A 21,386-nucleotide genomic window follows, 5' to 3' on the forward strand; every position below is an offset into this window, starting at 1 on the left:
TGATTTACTGTCTTCCCTTTTTCCAGCCGAGGTGCTTGTTACAGCTTCTGAACAATGAAATCTGTCAACCCCAGTCCATAAGAGGCTCAAATATGCAGACCCTCCTACCACCCATGTTGGACATGCAGCAGGAACAAGAAATAAACTTTTGTGTTAAGCCACTGAGATTTGGGAGGCTTTTGATTTGTGTCTTGTTTGTTTATTGCAGCAAATCCAAGTCTATTATTCGGGTTCTATGCATGAGATGTCCTTGTTCCCCTTAAACTTCTTAATAAGTTCCTTTTCTTTTCTTTTCTTTTTTTTTAAAAGTAGGTTCCATGCCCAGTGTGGAGTCCAATGTGGGGCTCAAACTCACAACTCAAGACCTGAGCTGAGATCAAGAGTGGGACACTCACCGAATGAGCCACCCAGGCACCTCTTAATAAGTTCCTTTTCATCGTTGTTAAGGTGAGCCTGGGAAGAGTGGAAACACTTATTCTTCAGCCAGCCATCTTGGATGGAAAGTTAAGCAGTGTCTGTCAGTCTTGACAGCAAATACCTGGGTGTTGTTACCATAGATTCAGCTCCAGAAGTTTCACACATACATGTTCTACTTAATGCTTAGGGGGGATTCACAGATATAAATACAGTTTGGTCTGAGGGCAGTGGTTATCTTACTTCTGCGCCCTGATCCTGATTCCCAGGCAGGGTGACTTTAACCAGATGGTGTGTGGTCCTCCAGGGTGATTCCTTCTAGACACTTCCCACAGGGGATGGCATCACTGGCCTGCCCGGAGAGACTGCACATGGTCCCTGCACTGTCCAGTCCTCACAGGGGGAGGCAGGGGGCTCGTGATTGAAAACAGTTTTTTGCTCTAGCAAGGCTTTTCTACTTAAAAAGTCTGGCCACCAAAACAAAACAAAACAAACATAACATAACAAAACAAAACAAATGAACACATCTTTTAGGATTATAACATTCGGCTTTGTACCACAAATTTTTCTTAGAGAAATTCATTCCTTCTGGGGGAGTCTGAAGAATTACTGGATTCTAGGCATACAAGACAGTAAAGTGTCAACAACGGAGACAAAATTGTTCAGGGTCACTGGAAGGGGAACCTTTTCTGGGGAGGAATCTCCATTTCAACTACACAACTGACCTGGGAACAGGATCTGCTTGGGGAGCTGAATTCTTCTCGGAAAGAAGCTGCTGTTACATGGAATCTTCCTATTTTGTGACTAATAAATCTTGGTGTTAGCATGATGAGGCTGTTAGGATTAGAGGCAATGGATGCCATCTGCCAAGATCCAGATTTGTTCATTTACCACATTCCACAGCAAGGTAGTATGTTTATGACCAATGCATGGTCACCACACCTATGTTTAAACTTAACTTTGGCAAAAAAAAAGTAACACTGAAAAGGACCCTGTCTTCTCTCCTCTCTCAAGCATGCTGGGGGCAGAGCAGATAAGCAGTGAAGAGCTCAGGGTATACACATAATCAGGGGAGGCTCACCCTCAGGTGACCTCTGAGTAATAGGCCAGGGGAGTCACTGCCCACACGTGGGTTCTGCTAACTTTTCTAAGATATGCAGAAAACTAATGAAAGAGATAATCCCTGGGAAAAAAAGGCAGGTGTTCTGTTCATAAACCAAGGAAATCACCTCTACTTCACTGTCCTCTTTCTGATGGCCCCCTCCTTTGACCCACAGCTCAAAGCCCATGCTGAGGTTGGTGTAAAGAGTGACCAGGAATGGCAAGAGGCCCATAACCAAGTCCCAAAGTACCTTGTCATCCCTCATACCAGACGGTCCCTTATGCAGATGCCAGGTACCATATATTGACTGGGCATGAAAAATCACTAAAGGGGGATGGATGTACTCTAAGAATTCACAAGATAACGTCACATTTTAGGTAGGGTAGGCAAGACTTTATCTTTGGAATAATTTTCCATTCCAGTCTCTGCCATCAAGCAAGAGAAATCCAGTTAGAGGGACATGATTTTAGTTCCATGATGAAGCCATGGATAAAATTCAGTGCCTTTTGCCATCTTTCTGGGAGAACATGTCATTTTTGCTCTAAGGATGAGTTGTTCAAAGGGACATCAAGGTGATGTTGACCTGAAATCTATCTCAAGTTTTCTGAATAGTTAATATGACCGGGCTATGAACCCATTCCCCTGCAAAATAATTTTTGTCTGAATTCCCCAAGTACTTTAGATGATGATGTGGCCACACCTTTCCCTGGTTTTTTAGTAACGTTAACTTTCTTTGGAAGGAAACAATTGTGTTGGGTAGGTACCATGATGGAATACAGGTAAAACTCTGGTGAGGTGGTCTAGAACTCTTTCACGAGTCTGTATCAAACATGTGAAAGAAACAACAGGTTTTTTTTTGGGGGGGGTGAGGGGTAATTGTTTTACAGAATGCTTGGAGAGGCTTTTGTGTGTTTATAGTTTTCTCTCCTTTTTTTTTTTTTTTAAATAAAGCTGTTTATGAGAATACTACTGTCTTTATGTTTATCCCTAAGGGTTGTTCTGGGTCTAACTGGAAAGACCTGTTTGGAAAGCCTGTGGGGTCATACTAATACCCTTGTCCAGTTCTAATGATGTGAGAGCAGTGTAGGTGGGCCAAAGCAAGGCCGTGACCTGATCTCCAGTATGAAGACCAGGAGGCTCTTATTCCCTGCCCTTTGGGAAGTCCAACTCTGTGATAGGATTCCCTATGGAAGATAGTGCCCCCTGTGGCTAATTCTCTGGTGTGTCTTAGCATTTTCTGCCAAAGTGCCAGGTGTGACTGAGGAAAATGAAGATGTATCCCTGGCACATTGATACATGTTTCTGGTCTCCCAATCTCATAACCCTTTACCTTTTATAGCTTTAAAATTGGTTTTATTCTACAGTTCTTTTTGGCAATCAGTCTTAAACATAATATAGCAGTGATAAATGGCCTTAGTGTCTATCCAATGACTTCATGCACAACTCATTCCCATTGACTCTGCTCAGAACACATTCAGGCACAGAAGCGAGGAAAGAGTCCCACACCAGACATGTCACCTCTAGTACTGTGCAGGACATACAAACATCTTACATGAGAAACACTTGGGAACAGCCTTTGCCATCACGCATGTGGACACCTTCATACAAAGATTATTCTTGACTGAGGAAAAGAAATATACTGTAAATGGCTTACATGCACATTTCAAGGAACTGATACTGTAGTTCTTAAATGCGGTGGAGAAAAGAGTCATTTTTTTGTCATTATACAGGGTAAATTTCCCCCACAGAACCTCCATATCCTACACCCAGGGAACAGAACTTGGCATGTCACAGAGTTTCTCAAGGTAATTATTGAATACATATGTGACTTGCAGATCTATCCATACTCAAAAGGGATAGATCCCATCACCTTCCCTTTTAAGAATTCATTATTTGAGAAGGTTCTCTTTAAGATTAAGTGCAAAGTGACTCAGAACCCATGGGGTGCTATGGGTGTTCTCCAGGGGGACTTCAGGGGCCACCAGTCACCTTTGTAGGTGCACAGAATAAAGGAGGAGCACAGAATAAAGTTAAAATAGTTATAGTGATACTTTAATGAATGAGATAGAGGCATCCTACGAAGAACTTTCAGATCACTAAATTAAAAATAAACTCAGCTCTTTCAACTCAATCAAAGGCATGAACATGTTCAAGCCCATCCATTAGAGAAACAATACAATAGCCATTGGAGTAGATCCCTTCTATAGCTGAGTTGCTGAGGGCCTTGGTTGTCCAAAGTCAGAAGTCAACATGTCAGGGGGGTAATAACCAGCCCACACTCAGAATGCCATATTCCCATTTGCTCTTTGTGATCCCTCAAGGACACAAGAGGGGGGCATCCTGGCATTCTGAGTGTGTGTGTGTGTGTGTGTGTGCGTGCACACACATGCGAGTGTAGTCTCAACCCAAACACTTAAGTGAAAAAATCCAGAAGAGTTCAGGCAAGGGTCAGAACTTCATATAATTGGGCAAAAATCCTGAATTTGATTACTTGTTATCTCTGTGGTGTGGTATTTCTTTTTGATATTCACCCTTAAGGGTGATAAGACATTCCTCCTTCTCCCAGTCTTTCTAGCTGGGCAGAGATGAAAGTTACCTTCCTATCTAAACTGACAGGATTAGTGAATCCACCCGGCTGTACTTGGAGTCACCCAGATGTGATGTGACCTGGGGGCTTTATACCATTTCTAAGTTTGGTTTTTTCTTCAGCCTGAAATAGCTTTCCTCCACCCCCACCATCAGTTCACTTCTACTCATCCTTTATGGCTCAGGGACCACCCTCATCTTTCAGCAGGCCGGGACAAGGCACCCCACCAGAATTTGAGGCCCCAGAGCACCCCCCACTGAGCAGCCTCCACCTCACACATGGACTCAAGCTGCTTGCCTGGGGGTACCCTCCTTCTGCAGGCAGTGACCAACTTAGTGATCATTTAACTTTTATTTCTGCACATCTCATACTTAAAATAGAGTAGTGTTGAATAAATGTTTACTGGGTAACCGTTTGTACCTTTGCATACATACATTCCAGAATGTCAGACCCCAATTATAGGTTTGTGTTTGATGGAACTATATTAAATAGTGATGCATTCATATGTGAGTGAGCATTTCATGCACAGCTACAGTAAGCAGAATCCACAGATATGAGCTTCTGCTCACAGGCCCCAAACATTAGGATTTGGAAAAAAAACAGCTTCAAACTTTAAAACAAAGGTGTGACATCTGGCAACTGTTCAGAAGGACAGAACTTTTCCAGGTGGGGGAAGCTAGTGGGTGCTTATCTTTCTCTGAAGGTTTGCTAAGGTTATTGTGCCCCAGAAGCTGGCAGGAAGCACAAATATCATGAGCTAGGGTGGCAAGAGCTTGACCCTCATGAGGTTTCCAATGGCCACCTGTCCCTCCACAGGGGAGTGGCCGCCAGACCCCAGAATCCTGACCCCCCCAGGAGGAAGGCTGCACATTCCTGACACCCCCCTTCTTCCCGTGCACAGATGGGACCCAGGCACGAGGTAGGACAGAGAAAGGAGAGAGAGAGAGAAAAAACCAACAACAACAGGTTACTATGATTGGAAGAATGGATCTACTCATACCAAGATTAAAGGTCAACAAGTAGATTAGACTCTGGGGAAAAAAAGAGGATTTTTTTTTCTTTCCCTATTGGGGTTCTCTTGGAAGTGAGCTGCTATGCAAGCAGTGGAGGTTTCCAAAGATGTGTGTAGCAGAAATGGCCTTAGTGTTCTGGTGAATTCCTCAAGGGGGCAGGAGTGGGCACAGTTGTGCTTGACCTGCCTTCCACGTAAGGGAGCAACTGTAGTCAGTTCAGTTTATTGCAGCTTAGCACAACATTTGATTTAAATAAAGGGTTCTAGTGCTTCCTATTTTTTTTTTTTTAATCAGTAGTAACACTTGCCAACTGCAGAGGTTTTATTCCTAGCTGCCCTTGCTGGCATAACAGACAAGGTCAAAGTCTCGCTGCAAACTGGAGCTAAGGGTCCCAATAGAGAAAGTGGCCTCAGACGTGTCAAAACAAATAGAAATCACCCAAGTTCCAGAGCAGTGTTGTTTGAGAACTTTCTTTTTTTTTCAACATTAAAAAAAAAAGTTTATCCATGAGAGACACACACAGAGAGGCAGAGACATAGGGAGAGGGAGAAGTAGGCTCCCTGTGGGGGCCTGATGTGGGACTCAATCCCGGGACCCAGGATCACAACTTGAGCCAAAGTTTGATGCTCAACCACTGAGCCACCCAGGTGTCCCAACTGAGAACTTTCTGTGGGGATGGAAACGTTCTCTCTGTGGGCTGTCTTGCACAGGAGCTCCTTGCCACATGTGGCAATGGAGCACTAGAGATTGGAGCACTAAGGGCTGCATTTTTGAGTTTAATTTTAACTATAATTAAAATTTGAATAGACTAAAGTGGCCCGTGGGTACTGTCCTGGAGGATGCAGCTTCTGAGGGCACTTTTCCCCCAAACTGACTGGTTCTAGCATGATCTTCAGTTTACCTCAGGAGGCACACAGCAGCCACAGATTCTCACATGAGTCTCCTATTTCATATGCTGGGCACCTGCTTTTAAAAACCAGAAACCTGGCCTCAAATGTAATTTTTAAGCATAATTTTAAAATTAAGTTTTGTGCTTGCATTTGCCTCTAGTTTTGCTTTCACCAGCTCCTGCAAAATGCTTGTGCAATAGGTTGCCCTTTCTGCAGGGTATCGAGAAGGAATGTTTCCTCCAGATCAGTTCTTCCATCCACCTGGAGAAATGGGGGTCTGTATAGACTTCTCTCCACCTCATTCTCAGAAGCCTGTTCTGTGGGATTTTGTTCTCCTGTGAGGGTAAAACTGAACTGAAAAGCTTCTATCCAAAGCAATCATTCAAATTAGAATAGAGGCCTCTCAGCTCAGCTCCATCCAACAAACTACCTTGGTGATGTCGCTCTTGGTGATGTGGGGTGAGGGACCACACAAATAGGTTTCTAGAAGAGCTCTCTCCCCATATGACTTGCCTGCCTCCTGCTCCCCTCATTATGTATCAACCCAGATACTTCCCTGGATGTCAGAAGCTGGTGTCCTCCAGGACAAGAGATCAGAACCCATCTCCCATCTCTGGTCAAGGAAGCCGACAGCTGTGCAGGAGGCTCAAGCAGAAAGACTTAAAAAGACCATCAGCTGGGGACACCTGGGTGGCTCGGGCCTGCCTTTGGCCCAGGGAGTGATTCTGGGGCCTGGGATTGAATCCCACATCCGGGTTCCTGCATGGAGCCTGCTTCTCCCTCTGCCTGTGTCTGTGCCTCTCTCTATCTCTCATGAATAAATAAATAAAATCTTAAAAAAAAAAAAAAGACCATCAGTTGATCAGTTGAATGTTATGGACCTCTAAGCGCAGCGTTGGGGGAGGTCTACATTTGGGAAACAGCAGACTCCCTGACTTTGCATTCATGGTCGGCAGAAGCCACTCTCAGATTTCCGGAACAGAAGGCTTCGTGCACATTTTGGGAATGTGTGTAAATGCTATCCTACTTTAAGTGACAGAAAAGTCAGAGCAAACCTCTTCCTCTATAGGTAAAATGTCCTGGCAAGGTGGTGCATCAGAAGATGGGCTGGTACGAAGCTTCAGGGGAGCTGGTTGGGCAGGCAGTACCACTGAGCTCCACAGGCAAACTATTCACTTCCAGGAACCTCACGATATTCTGGCAAGAATGTTTCCTCTTTGCCTTTCAGCAAGCATAACACTGAAGTGCTGGGTCACCTATCTATCACCGACTAGTCCTTAATGATGAAAGCATGTGATCCTTTGCTTTGGGCAAAGGAAATAAAATATATAAACACCCACAGGCTGTCCTGCAGCTGCAGTATCCCCTTGAGTCTCTGTCTCACTTGTCCTCCAGGAGTGGTCAGGGATCCCTTTCCCTTGTTCTTCACACTCACCTGTACCCCGAGAGTGGCTGAAGTCACCCTTCACCACGCGGCAGGTCTTGCCGTCCCCGCTGCAGACCCCACACCGGTCTTCCTTGGCCGCGGACCCGATGATGCCATCACAGCCAATTTTCTGAATGACCAAAGGGCTGGGTTATTCTGGGTGTAAGATCAGAGGCATTTTTCAAAGCAAATCTCCGCAGGGCTGACTTGCCCAATGGGCCCAGCAGGTGTTGGTGCCTAGGGCCCACCATCCTTTCAGAGGCCCAAGAAAATTTTTTAATTTAAAATCAGAAGAGGAAAAAATGAATCAAGCTTATACTATATCTGTCTTTACACCCACATAGTTGTCAGATATATTTTTTTATTATTTGTTACAGAGGAGGAGGCCCATGAAGGCAAAAAAGGCACTCCTGCTGAGGCCTGAAGCCTGGCCCTTCTAGTGCTACCTGAGGCAGAGGCCAGGCCTCTGCCTCCCTTACAGCTTCCATTGCAGCCACAACTTCACAGGATTCACACTTCCCTTGGGGCTGCACAGGATACCTCTATCTCAGTTGGAACAGACAGCAGAACAGTGTGCAGAAACCATACTGACTTTTCTGTTGAGGTCAGGAGGCCCAGAGCTCATTCAGACATGGCTGGGAATGGGCCCCCATTTCTCCATTGAGACCTCTCCCAGGAAGACCCTGTCTCCCAAATCTTTCAAAAAGGCATGTGTGAGGTCAGAGAAGAGTAACTTGACCCTGAGTGGCTCTGGGCAGCATAGCCCAAATCAGTTCATGAAAAGTGGGAAAAAGTTGTGAACTCCTGTTTTTTCCTTCCAAAAAGAAAAAAAAAAAATTTATATTCTGCAAAATAACATAGCCTTATATTATGGTGAACACTGAGTATTTAATTGCTGAAGTTAAGCTGCTCAAACTTCCCTCTCCACTTTTCCTCCTGAAGTGAGTAGTTCCAGAACAAGACTCAGTTCCCACATTGCCCTGCATTAGGGATTGGTACTTCAGGTCATAGAGGAGTCAACAGCCAAATAAGTCAGGCCATGGTGATTTTGCTCCTTCCCATGATTTTGGATGGGCGCTAGCAAGATGCTTCCCTCCCTGCCCTCCACTGAAACAGGGCAGGGTGTGGAGCACTTCAACGACTCCTCTGCTTCATGATGGCAGGTTTTTTTTTTTTTTAAAGATTTATTTATTTGAGAGAGTGAGTGAGCATGCACATTAAGTGGGGGAAGGGGCAGCAGGGGAGACTCTCAAGCCGACTCCCTCATGAACATGGAGGCTGATGCAAGGCTCGATCCCATGACCCATGAGATCATGACCTGAACTGAAACCAAGAATGGGACGCTTAACTGACTGAGCCCGCAGATGCCCTTGGCACTGGTTTTTCAAAAGGAGTATGCATCTACCTCTCCAGGAGGACTATCAAAACAGACTGCTGGATCCCATGCCCAGAGTTTCTGACCTAGTAGGTCTGGCTGGGCCTGAGAATGTGAATTTCAAACAAGTTTCCCCATGACACTGCTGCTGCTGCTGGTCGGGACCACACCCGGGGAACCACTGCCTTCTGGGATGTTCTATGAAGAGTAAAGGGGTGCTCTACCTCAGCAACAATCCCAAATTCTCATCCTTAGATCCTTTCATTTCCTTAGGGAAGAATTACGGGAAAATTACTGTTGTGTGTCCAAACATAACTGCATACGTTTCAGTAAAGACCTGAAGATAGGCTTTTTTGCAATGGGTTTGCTGCCAGAACACAGGTGTCATGAATACCACTACTAAACCTAAACCAATATGGGCAAGGAAAAGATTCACATCGACATTATCGTCATTGGACATGTAGATTCAGGCAAGTCTACCACTACTGGCCATCTGATCTACAAATGTGGTGGGATCAACAAAAGAACTATCGAAATATTTGAGAAGGAGGCTGCTGAGATGGGAAAAGTCTCCTTCAATATGCCAAGTTGGGTCTTAGATAAACTGAAAGCTGACCGTGAACATGGTATCACCATTGGTATTTCTGTGTGGAAATTCGAGACCAGCAAGTATTATGTGACCATCATTGATGCCCCAGGACACAGAGGCTTTATCAAAAACATGATTACAGGCACATCTCAGGCTGACTGTGCTGTCCTGATTGTTGCTGCTGCTGTTGGTGAATTTGAAGCAGGAATCTTCAAGAATGGGCAGACCCATGAGCATGCCCTTCTGGCTTATGGGTGTGAAACAACTAATTGTTGGTGTTAACAAAATGGATTCCACTGAGCCACCCTGCAGCCAGAAGAGATACAAGGAAATTGTTAAGGAAGTCAGCACCTACTTTAAGAAAATTGGCTACAGTTCCCACACAGTAGCATTTGTGCCAACTTCTGGTTGGAATGGTGACAACATGCTGGAGCGAAATGCTAACATGCCTTGGTTCAAGGGATGGAAAGTCACCCGTAAAGATGGGAATGCCAGTGGAACCACAGTGCTTGAAGCTCTGGCTTGCATTCTATCACCAACTCATCCAACTGTTAAGCCCTTGCGTCTGCCTCTCCAGGATGTCTACAAAATTGGTGGTATGGGTACTGTACCAGGGGGTCGAGTGGAGACTGGTGTTCTTAAGCCTGGCATGGTGGTCACCTTTGCTCCGGTCAACGTTACAACTGAAGTAAAGTCTGTTGAAATGCACCATGAAGTTTTGATGAGGCTCTTCCTGGGGACAATGCGGGCTTCAATGTCAAGAACGTATCTGTCAAAGATGTTCGTCGTGGCAATGTGGCTGGTGACAGCAAAAATGACCCACCAATGGAAGCAGCTGGCTTCACGGCTCAGGTGATTATCCTGAACCATCCAGGTCAAATCAGTGCTGGATATGCACCTGTGTTGGATTGTCACACAGCTCACATTGCTTGCAAGTTTGCTGAGCTGAAGGAGTAGATAGATCATTGTTCTGGAAAAAAGCTGGAAGATGGTCCCAAGTTCTTGAAATCTGGGGATGCTGCCATTGTTGATATGGTTCCTGGCAAACATATGTGTTGAGAGCTTCTCTGACTATCCTCCTCTGGGCCGTTTTGCTGTTTGTGACATGAGACAGTTGCTGTGGGTGTCATCAAAGCAATGGACAAGAAGGCAGCTGGAGCTGGCAAAGTCACCAAGTCTGCCCAGAAAGCTCAGAAGGCTAAATCGATATTATCCCCAATACCTGCCACCCCAGTCTTAATCAGCAGCGGAAGAACAGTCTCAGAGCTGTTTGTGTCAATTGGCCATTTAAGTTTAATAGTAAAAGACCAATTAATGATACCAATGCATCATAAAACCTTCAGAAGGAAAGGAGAATATTTTGTGGCCCATTTGTTTTTTTGTGTGTATGTGTCAGTTTTAAGTTATTAGTTTTTAAAATCAGTACTTTTTAATGGAAACAGCTTGACCAAAAATCTCTCACAGAATTTTGAGACCCATTAAAACAAAAGTTTAATGAGAGAGAAAGAAAACAAAAAAACAAACAAAAAAACACCTGAAGATATACTAAGTGTTGAGCAAGGTTAGTCCAAAAAATGGCCATTAAGAAACTGAAAAAGAGCAGCCTTTGGGGGGGGGGGACCCACAATACAACACAACAAAAACAAAGAACAAAACCAGGAAAGTTAAAGTGTGTTCAAAATAGTAGAAAGACAGGTTAAAGGTAAGACTGGGGGCCTTAGCAGCTAGAGGCCAGGCAAGGAACAAATGCAGGCAAGTGGACTTGAAGGAGTTGGGGAGACTTAGGCGACACATGGAGATTCAGATGGTAACCAGCACAGACTGTAACCTTGCCTGGGCGGGACACCCAAGAGTGGCCTGGAGGTAGACCAGCTGCTTCAGGGCACCTGGAAGCTAGAGCATGTTGCAGGAGTTGCCTAGATTCAGGATCTGGACTGTTAGCTGATTGCTGTCAAGTTGCCTGATAGAAAATGATGCAGGCTAAGAATTCAAGGCAGCCAAGACCCAAAATCTTGCTTGACCAGTATGCTCAGCAAAGGCCCTGCCACCAAATCTGTGGGGCTGCACATGTATGTGCTGCCCATCTATATTGCTCCTTTGTGTTTAAAGCTCCAGCTGGTTTCTGGCTCCCAAATACTGGCCTCTTTCATGTCACCCTGACGTGACTCTATATGTGGCTTCCCCATCTCTCTGGTGCTTTCAGCTCTAGACTCTTCCTACATGGGCTTCCTACTGTCTTTTAACCACACTCCCACTCAGCAATAATGGGTCTCTGGCTTGGCTACCCACTATCTGAATGGTTTCTCAGCTTCTTGATTAAATACTTTCTAGATATTCTAAATTAACACCCACTCTGTCCAGTCAACTGCCCATCCCAGTCCCAGTGATGGCATCTGATGAATCTGAGGCCACACAGCAGGCCATCTGGCAGGGTCAGGAGCAGTCCCTCACCTCTTGCCTCCCAATCCTGGGCTGGCTGAGTATCTCCCCTGATTATCCTCAGCCAAAGGGTGAGGTCACTGGGAGAACTTCTGGAGAGGGTGAGGCTTCCTCTGAAAGCATGCTGGGTTTGCAAGAATGTAGAAATCTTCAGAATAAAGAAGCTAAAGAAACAGGAGAAACACCACCTATGAGGTAGAGATCTGTGCTAGGATTTCAAAAGCCATCTGCAGTCTGACTAGGAGATCAGGACAAGGAGCAAAGCATGTCTTTGCAATCTGCCAGAGCAGGAATTCACCCAGGAGCAGGAAGGACAGGCATGGGGGGTACTTTAGGGAGGAACAGGACAGGGACTCACTGGGAGGAAGAGTCCTTAGGAGGGTACATACTTTCCTTGATGAGCAAAACACTTCTCCTCAAGGGTTCCTTGCAAGAAGGACCTTGGTGGGAAAGAGACAAGTATGAGAAAAGGTCATGGCTTAACGATCTCATGCAAAGCCCCTACATAGCCAGACCAGCACTAGGTGCCTTCATGGCTGATCCTGGAGGAGATGCTGTTGCCCCAGACAAGCAGATGTTTACAGGCAAGCCCAGGGAGGCCCATACTCATCAACATCTATTCCTCTCAAGAGGCTAAATACAGCATCTAAAGAGTGTGGGCTCATATCTGGATCTGAGACACTGGGGGATCCTTTCTGAAACTGGACCATCTGCTTATTTTTTGGTTGGTAATGAGGGTTAAAATTAGTCTATGAAGATGGTATGCCCTTTCAGACAAAGTCTTGCTCTGTGTGCCCTGGAAAGCCTAAAGGGAACAAGTTCCCCCAGTCTGACCAGCATTGGTCAATTTCTAGGGTGGGCAGAAGATCTCCCAGGCCCACGGACAAAGGATCACCTGGGGTGGTAGTTCTCCAACTCCTGCATGTGGGAATCATCTAAAGGGCTGGGCAGGTCACTCATTGCTGGGATGGAGCCCAAGGATTTGTCATCTCCAATGAGCTCCAAGGTAATGCTAGGGGCCCAAGTCATATTGGGAGACCACTGTCCTAGGTTTGGAGTTCAGAGATAGAGACCCTCATGGAGATAGCCATTACTGTCATATGCCAAGCCATCTGTTTCCCGAGGGGGCAGTATATGCCTAATACCCTCCACCTGGAAGAGCCCTAAGCATGAGTTCCCACTGGGGAAGTAACCCCTGTTGCCTCCATCCTCTGAGTTAAAGCAGTTCTGGGCTGAGGCATCCTGGAGCCCAGGAGAACTGCAAGGACAACAGGCTGGCTCCCCTCTACTCTCAGGAAGCAGAGCCCCCTTACAATGTGGTAAATGATCCATGGGATGCTCCATCATGATAGAATGTCTAGTTGTAAAACCCAAAATGCCCTCAAGTGAGGGCCTCACAGATCACCTAGATGCTGTTTAGTCCTCTACTCATGGGCGGTTACACTTCTACACCTCTCCACCAAGGAAAAGAAACTCAAATCTGGAGCCTTCCATAGCCTTGCTTCATTCCAAGGACTTGGAAGATACCTGCCATGCCACTGAGAGTCTTCCTCAGCTATAATCCCTCTCAACCTATGACACCATTTTCTTCTCCACATAGACCAGTCCTTGGAATGACCATGTTTGTCAGTTTGTGTTTCTCCTCTGTATACTGCATGGGTACAGGGACCTCTTTGGGGTGGGTCACCACTGAAAGTCTAGCACATAGAATGTGCTCAATAAATCATTGAAGAATAAATCAAGTTCTACCCTATGTACCTTCTGCTGTGACTAAACCAAATCTCACTGGCTTTCAATCATGACTTTGCCTTCGGTTATTAAGGTCTCCCATGAATGTCTCATTTTCAAGACAGATTGTAAGCACATGGAGGACAATGTCTTACAATTCTTTGTGCCCTTGTCCCCCAGGCCTAGACACAATGCCCACCATGATATGAAGCACATCAGAGGTATTCACTAAATGCATAAGAAAGATGGTCTCTTGCCAAGCTGGGCCTCAGGCTGGGAGCAGGAGACTATTTTCAGAGTGGGCCCTCTGCTTCTCTCTTCTGTGCCCCAAACCTGCCAGCAACTGCTCCCCAGTTGTGAAGGTTATTCTTTCATATAGGTTTGGATGGTCTTTATTTTTTTGTTTTTTCTTGTGGCCAGGAGGAGAAGCACTTGCTTTCTTCAACTTCACAGCAATCTTCTAACTACGCCTCATTCTCTTCTGTTGGAGGGATGCCACTGACTTCTTGTTTTAATTTTAACTGAAGGCTTTTAGGCCAGTACCACAGCACCCAGCCTGGCATTTCTTGGGCTCCTGGGTTAGCTGCATCAACCCTTGCTGTGCTTGTTGTCTTCTTTTTGATTTTACCTTAATTTTGCTAAACCACATATAATTTCTTCAGAACAGATGCATGGAAAGGAAACTAAAATTTCTGAGTTATTCTGCATCTCAAAATTACTTTATTTTATCCCTGTGCTTGATTGATAATTTGCTGCAGAGAATTCTATGATTATCCCAATTTTGTGCCAGGGTTGGTTTCTCTGTTTTTCTTGGTCTTTCTTGCTCTTGTTGCTGGTTTTCTTCAAATAGCTGATGATCTCTGGTTGACCACTCATATTTGAGATTGAGGCACCAAAAGGTAGACTGAGGGGGCTCTGTATTTGGGGATGGGAGGTGTTGTGTGGTAGGCTTCCATTTGGAACTGGTAGGGAGAAAACTGGAGTCCACTCCCCAACCCAGGGAGGTAAGTACTATGCACAAGTTCTGAGATCACACACCTGCTCCAGCTGCCTTTGAAGAGTTGATCCCACAACTGTGATACTTTGCATGATCATCACCCAACAGCCTGTAAAGCTCCAAGTGCAGGGCCAGCCATGTGGTTTCTTTGTCTCCTCTTCAGTTTCAGTCAACACCTCACTCTCACCCTCTGTTCCCAAGTCTTAGATGCCCTCAAGCATTCTGTTCCAACTCTCTATTTGTTATGGTTCTGGCGTCTGCTGATTTGTTCCCTCAGTGGAACTTCCATCCACTTCCACTCGCCAGAAAGAGGTGGTGTCTTTCTTTTATCACAGGGCGGCCTCTGCTTCTCTTCGGCATCATGGTTTGTGCTATCCTACCTTTACCATCAGTTTAGTAGAGTCCTGTCATGGGAAAGGAGCATGTGTGAGGCTCCATCTATTGGCTTAATCCAGAAGTTGCTGAGGGAAGTTGATCAGATAGAAGAAGTGCAGGCAATGACTTCAGAGTTTTAGGCACTGCTGTTAGTGAAGGTTTGTCACGAACAGTCACACATTTCAGAGATGCCAACTGCAGGGTCATGATGTGGGGAGAAGCAGCAACCAGGAGGGTTTTGTTGAAATATAGGCCCAAGCATGAAATCCTGGTACATTTTCCTGCATGCTTGTTACCCTCTTTACACAGGGGGACTCTGAGGTCAGAGTCTTATAATTCTTCTAGGTTTTGCCAGTAATTCTACTTCTGAATGGACCACTGTACACAAAGTGGGAGGCTAATAAATCCTGGACAATGAAAATAGTCCATTGAAATGGTATCCAGATTCCAGAGTCACTGAATTTCTAAGAGCAAGTGACACATCCACCTATGCATCCACTCAATGTGTTTCTGTGTTCAATCTGTTCTCTTTTCAATCTGTTTCCCCAGCTGCTGGGGGAACAAAGATAGTTGGACACAATCCCTCCCACAAGCTTATGGGACCTCAAGGTCTTTTGGTGTTCATCAAGCCCAGGATATGTACACACAAGTTAGGATCTCAAAGAAGTGGGACCTTAATTGGAATATAATGCCTACAAGTGTACACAAGTTAGTGAGGCCTTACAGAAAAGCCAAGTGTAGTGGGTCTCAGGTATATGCAGATCTGTCAGTTTGACTCACCCACTGAAACTCAGTAGCTGTGAGGCAAAGTCACACATTAGAAACATATTAACTTGATTTCTTTGCCTCATAGGCCAACAGTAGGAATTGCGAATGATGGAACTCCTGATTTATACAGACTTGCTGAAAAACAGACAATGTTTGTGTTTCTTTCCCCAACTCACTCCCACTTTTATGAGCACTGTTAAGTTTCATTTCAGCATGTTAAATAATTTGTGACTCACTGAAATGAAACTTAACTCAGTCCTCGTAAAAATAGAATAAAATGGCATTTCCATGTTTCATGTTATGGTTTGAATCAGCCCGCTATTTGGAGCTTAATGGAATCTGCTCAAAATGCCATTTGGGAGCCTCTCGTCCCCTCCATTCCCTACCAACTAGTCACTGCTTGTCAGAATTTCCCAGAACTCCTCTGCCACCCCAAAATAGCAAAATTTATAGCTGAAGGGAACAGAGGAAAAAGCTAGTAAGTGAACCATGGCAATATTTCTGTAAGCACTGTCTTATACAAAATATGGATGATCTCTACCTTTTATCCATTATAATCAGATAATAGTATTGATGAATAAGTACAGATCCTCTGTTTACTAAACTCCTGAGATTTTTTTTTACTACTATTCTTCTCTTTAACCAATTTTTCTTGCCTTACTCATTCACAAGTACCATAGGAATCCAGAATATTCTACTTGGGCAATTACTGTAACTAGGCATCAATACTGTACTTATACTTAATTTCTAATACTTTTTTATTTTTAAAAAGATGTTACTTATTCTAGAGAGAGCAAGAGAGAGAGAGTGAGGGAAAGAGAGAGTTGGGGGGGGAGTATGCAAGCACATGTGCAGGGGCGGGGGGGGGAAGTCTTAAGCAGACTCTGCACTGAGTGTGGAGCCCAACACATGGAGCTTGATCTCATGACGCTGGGATCATGACCTAAGTCAAATACTCAACCAACTCTGCCCCTCCCCACACGCCCCTAACTTCTCATACTCTATTCAGCAATGTTCAACTTCATTATAAAACTTAACTGTGACTTTACTAAGTTGGATTCTTGTGAGAATTGAATTCACAATGGGCTGAACATAACCTTTATGGTTTTTCTCTGAGGATTAAGAATTGTCAGAAAAATTACAGGTGGTATTTTTAAGTTCTTTCAGAAAGTGAGTAGTTTCTCAGGGACTTAATCTCGTGAGGTGCTTCCAGGTACATGCTGCCACCCCCTACCAGGATGATGGGCTTTCTGTGAGGATTGGTAGGCTGCCTGGAGGAGCTGGTAACTGAGACACATCCATACAGAGGAGATGGTACTTCTGAGACCAACAGGGGTAGGGCAAGGCTCTGATGAGCATGAGCCTACCCACCTGCCACAAAACATCATGAAAGGGGCACTGTCTGCACCTGGGTGCCCCAGTGCTCCTGTGTTAAGGGGTGGTGGTTGGTTAGGCTAGTCTCACTGCAGGGGTCAGTAAATGCAATGACCATGATGGTGGTGAAGGCATCTGAGATAGATTAGGGGGTAGGCATGGGTGGGGTGGCATTCAGGACTGGGAAGGCAACTGTACCTGTCACATCCAAGTGCAGGGCAAGTGCACCATCACATCTAAGTGCAGGGCAGGCTCTGTCTCAAAGGTGCCAGATGACCATAGACTTCAGGTTATTAGAGACCCTGAGAGGCATCTCATCCATATTGTTCTCACTGAAAAACTGGCTATTTTGCTGTCATGGCACAGGGAAGATTCACTAATTGACAAGCGTGTGGTTGGTTCCAAGGTCATAGAAAGGGCCCATTGGCACTGGTCACTTAGAGCTGAAATCATGTCTGGCCACTTAATACTGACCCTGCTGGCCAGAAATTTCAGGATTCTTAGAAATGCCTGCATGCTGGCAAGAACATTGCAAAAGACGCTGGCAAAAGCCCAGAGGTGGCTCAGATGGTGCTGCTCTAAAGGGTACAAGTGCTTTTACTTGGAAAACTGTCACTAAAGAAATGTTCATCATTGTGCTGTAGCAAGGTCTGTTTAAGTGAATAATTTAGGAAAGAAAAACCTCCTGCACTTGACTTGCTAATAGGTTTGCAGAGAAATGCTGGCAATTCCTCATTTCAGTGACAATGATAAGACCTGTGTTCACACCGCTTCAGGCCCTGCACATTCTCCACAACAACAGCACAACCTCGAGGGCCCAGCTCCACTACCGTCACTGCTTCCTTCCCATAAGGATGCCTTGCCAAGACGCTTGGGCACCCAGTGCCTATCACACACACACACACATATCTGAATTGATAACAAAGCCAGGCAGTGCTAAAGGAGTCTGGATATTGTCAAGCTTTTTCAGGAAAAATCCCAGGTTGGGACTAGTTTGCGCTTTGCAGGGGGAAAAAAATCTACTAGGGTTGAAATGGCCACAGGCACCACCCTAGAAGTTGTGTTTGTGTCTGTGTCTTTCTGCCTTCCTCTCTTTTACTCCATCTGTCTTCATTGATTCACCAAAACGTTGCCCTTGGCCAGGTGTTGGGAAATAGAACAAACAGGATGCACTACCTTTTGGGGTCAGTGGGTCCCAGGCCTGGAGGCAGGTTTCTGGCACTAGTGCTGTTAAGGGGAATGACAGTTTCTCTCCCCTGTGATCCTTGGAATTTACAATTTTTCAAATGTTTTTAAGATTTCCATGAAACAGAGCATCAGAGATGGGTGTTGACTTTGGGAGGTGTGGGCACTCCAAAGCATCAGTAGTCACATGGCTCCTGAGACACAGCTTCTCTTTCCCTAGCAAAATGAGAAGGCCCCTCAGGGGCCCTTGGTGACTAGATTCCTTGCTTACTCTCATGCTGCAGGTGCTGGTCCATGGAGGCCAAACAAGGTAAAGTGAAAATCGGAAGCAAGACCTGGTTTTCCTTTCTGTGCCAAGTACATAGCACTCCTGCTATTCATCTGCTGGCTTAGGGCTCTGGGAACAATTGCCTCTTCCAGCTCTTTTTGGGCTCACCTGCTGAGAACATGGCTGAGGGAGCCTGGACTCAACCATGAAGGTAGCATGTGTCCATGGCTAAGGGAGAGGACTCTTCTCATGATAGGTGGGGATCAAACTGGGTTTTCAGGAAATACGGCACATGTAGCATAATGGAGGGTGGTACTACCTGAGTCATGGCCCTCTGGGTGTTGGAAATACACAGCCTCTTGACTCCCTACCCCAATTCCAGCTGCTGCACACATCAGGAGGATGCCCATTCTTATGGATAAATAGTCCTGTTATACTACCTGAGAAGGAATCTGCACTGTTCTACTCTATCTGTTGTAGGTAAACACAGTATAACTTGTCCAACAATATATTCATACACATCTTCCAGTCTTACCTTAGTATTTTACCTTTTCTTTCCTTTGTCAGAATGACTAAAGTTATTTTAAGATTTTTGAGGTTATTATGTTGCCACTATTTTTCCAGCCACCTCAACTCCCAGTTGGCCTGTAGGTGGGCTTTATGCTCAGTCACTGCTCAGGGAGGGAGGGGTGCCAGGTTGCAGGAGATAGCACCACTGGTGTCTTCTTGAGAAAATCCGTTTCAAGCCTCCCGAAAGTTTTGCCCCACTGTGAAACCTTCTGGGGTGAGGGAGCCTCCCCTCCAAAGGAAGCCCCACAAAAGACACAAGGAAAACACATCACCTGGCACTTGCCGTGCACACAGAGGTCGGTCTCATAGGGCCCGCAGGGTGTGCCATCCAGGACCCTGTCAGCCACCAGCAGTGGGGACTCCTTCCCAAGAGGTGAGCAGTAGAGTTCACATGGTTTATCTGAGGAGGGAAAGAGGAAGGTGGACATTGATATAGGAAGGGGTTTGTAGGCCATGAAAGGTGCAGGTGCATGAAGGCAATGAGCTGGCAGGGTGCAGGTGCATGTAGGTGGTGGCCCAGAGGCTGAGAGGTCAGTATGGAATAGAGGTCACAGAAACCCAGCACATGTTCCTCAGAGACATGCACCTGCCCCTTGGAACACAACCCAGCAAATAGAGAAGGATCCTCAGACATAGGTAAACAACACATGAGTGAGGGCTCTGTAGGCTTTTATTCACCTAATTCTCTTCATCCTTTGTAAACGTATAGTATTCCTTTTCCTTAAGGCATTAAAAATACCATGCTGAACAAACATTTTGTTGTGTGCTAACCCCTGAGTTGAATATGTATCAAGGGAGAGCCTGGGAGCTTATCTTGTTGTGGGGGTGGGATAGAGGGAGAAGGTGAATGAGCATGCCTCTGGGTAGGAGGGGGTGTGGTCCCTATGTATGTCTCTATAGCAGTGGCTTTTGCTAAGTGCCTTAGTGTTCCACCAGCTGCTGGATAAAAGCTTCAGGGCTGTGATATGCAGCAAGAAGGTCCTGGAAGAAACTGGGAGGGAGTAAAGCATAGGAACACAGGAGCCTCCAAGACAACTTGTAAGGGTCATATTACCAGGCAGGAGGGAAACACTGGTTTCTGCTGCTCTTGGAACCAAGTGAGCTCCTAGAACATGACAAGCTCTCATAGCCTTTGCTTAGGCTGTTCCTTTGCCTGAAAATCCCTCTCTGCACAAAGCTTTCTGGAAGTTTCCTATTACCCCAGAAGCTTCTACTCCAGAGCTCTCTCCTCTCATGCCATCTCTGACATGGAATCTCCATCTGCACTTTGCATACACCTCCTCAAAGCCCTTAACCATTATCTTATTGACTTATAATTGTTTGAGTAACTTATGTATAAGGGGATTTCTTTTAAGGTGGGTTCCATTTCTAAAAGAGTTTGGATCTTATTTATCTTTAGATTGATTGAAGAACTGACAGTACTGGAGACTACAGAGGACAAGGTACTGAAATTTTAATCTCTTGTCCCCAGGCTAGGCCAAGGACTTGACTCATAGAAGGACTTGGTAAATATTTTAATCTTTCCATATAAACTTTAGAATGAGTTTGTCGATATCCCCAAAATAACTTGCTGGGATTTCACTGGGATTGCACTGAATCAAGTCAAGAGAGAACGGACATCTTGATAGTATTGATTTTTCCTATCCACGAACATGGAATATCTCATTTAATTCTTTTAATTCATTCATCAGAATTTTCCTCACATATATCTTCTACATACAGTGTTAGATTTATTCCTAAATATTTCATTTTGGGGGTTGTCAGTGTAAATGGTATTGTGTTTTTAATTTTAAACTCCATCTGCTCTTTGCTGGTATATAAGAAACTGAGTGATTTTGTACATTTATATCTTGCAACCTTGCTATAATCGCTTACTAGTTCCAGAAGGTTTTTTTTGTTTGTTTGTTTGTTTGTTGATTCTTTTGTATTTTCTACATAGATGATCATGTCATCTGCAAACAAAGGTAGTTTTATTTCTACCTTCCCAATCTGTATATTTTTAATTTCTGTTTCTTGTCTTATTTGCATTAGCTAGGACTTCCAGTGTGATGTTGAAAAGAAACAGTGAAAGAAGAAATCCTTGCTTTGTTCTTGATTTTAGGAGAAAAACTTCAAGCTCATTTTTAAATAAATGAATAGATTTTCTTCTTCTCTGAGAAGGATGAATGCACCCTTATCTTTCTCTCAGTTATAAATCTAATGACATTTATGTGACATTATGTGATTATTCTATAAAGAAACCTCCAAAGAGAGAAACACTAATACCTTTGTGCTGCTTCCGTCAGG

General features: G+C 44.9%; 1 protein-coding gene across 4 annotated transcripts in view; it reads right to left on the reverse strand.

Annotated features, from left to right (window-relative positions):
* The window catches only part of ADAMTS17 (ADAM metallopeptidase with thrombospondin type 1 motif 17), a 325,031-nt gene that overhangs the window by 89,875 nt on the left and 213,770 nt on the right, over positions 1-21,386 (reverse strand). For 2 of the 4 annotated variants that reach the window (XM_055326443.1, XM_055326442.1), the window contains exons 14-16: positions 19,373-19,500; positions 7,442-7,562; positions 3,069-3,137 (exon numbers count right to left, since the gene is read on the reverse strand). In XM_055326443.1, coding sequence (XP_055182418.1) covers positions 3,069-3,137; positions 7,442-7,562; positions 19,373-19,500 — 318 coding nt within the window. The remainder of the gene's footprint in view (positions 1-3,068; positions 3,138-7,441; positions 7,563-19,372; positions 19,501-21,386) is intronic. The other 2 variants (XM_055326445.1, XM_055326444.1) reach the window with 1 other exon arrangement.

Source organism: Nyctereutes procyonoides, unplaced genomic scaffold (assembly GCF_905146905.1).
Source record: "Nyctereutes procyonoides isolate TBG_1078 unplaced genomic scaffold, NYPRO_anot_genome, whole genome shotgun sequence".
In the NCBI taxonomy this organism is placed as follows: domain Eukaryota; kingdom Metazoa; phylum Chordata; class Mammalia; order Carnivora; family Canidae; genus Nyctereutes; species Nyctereutes procyonoides.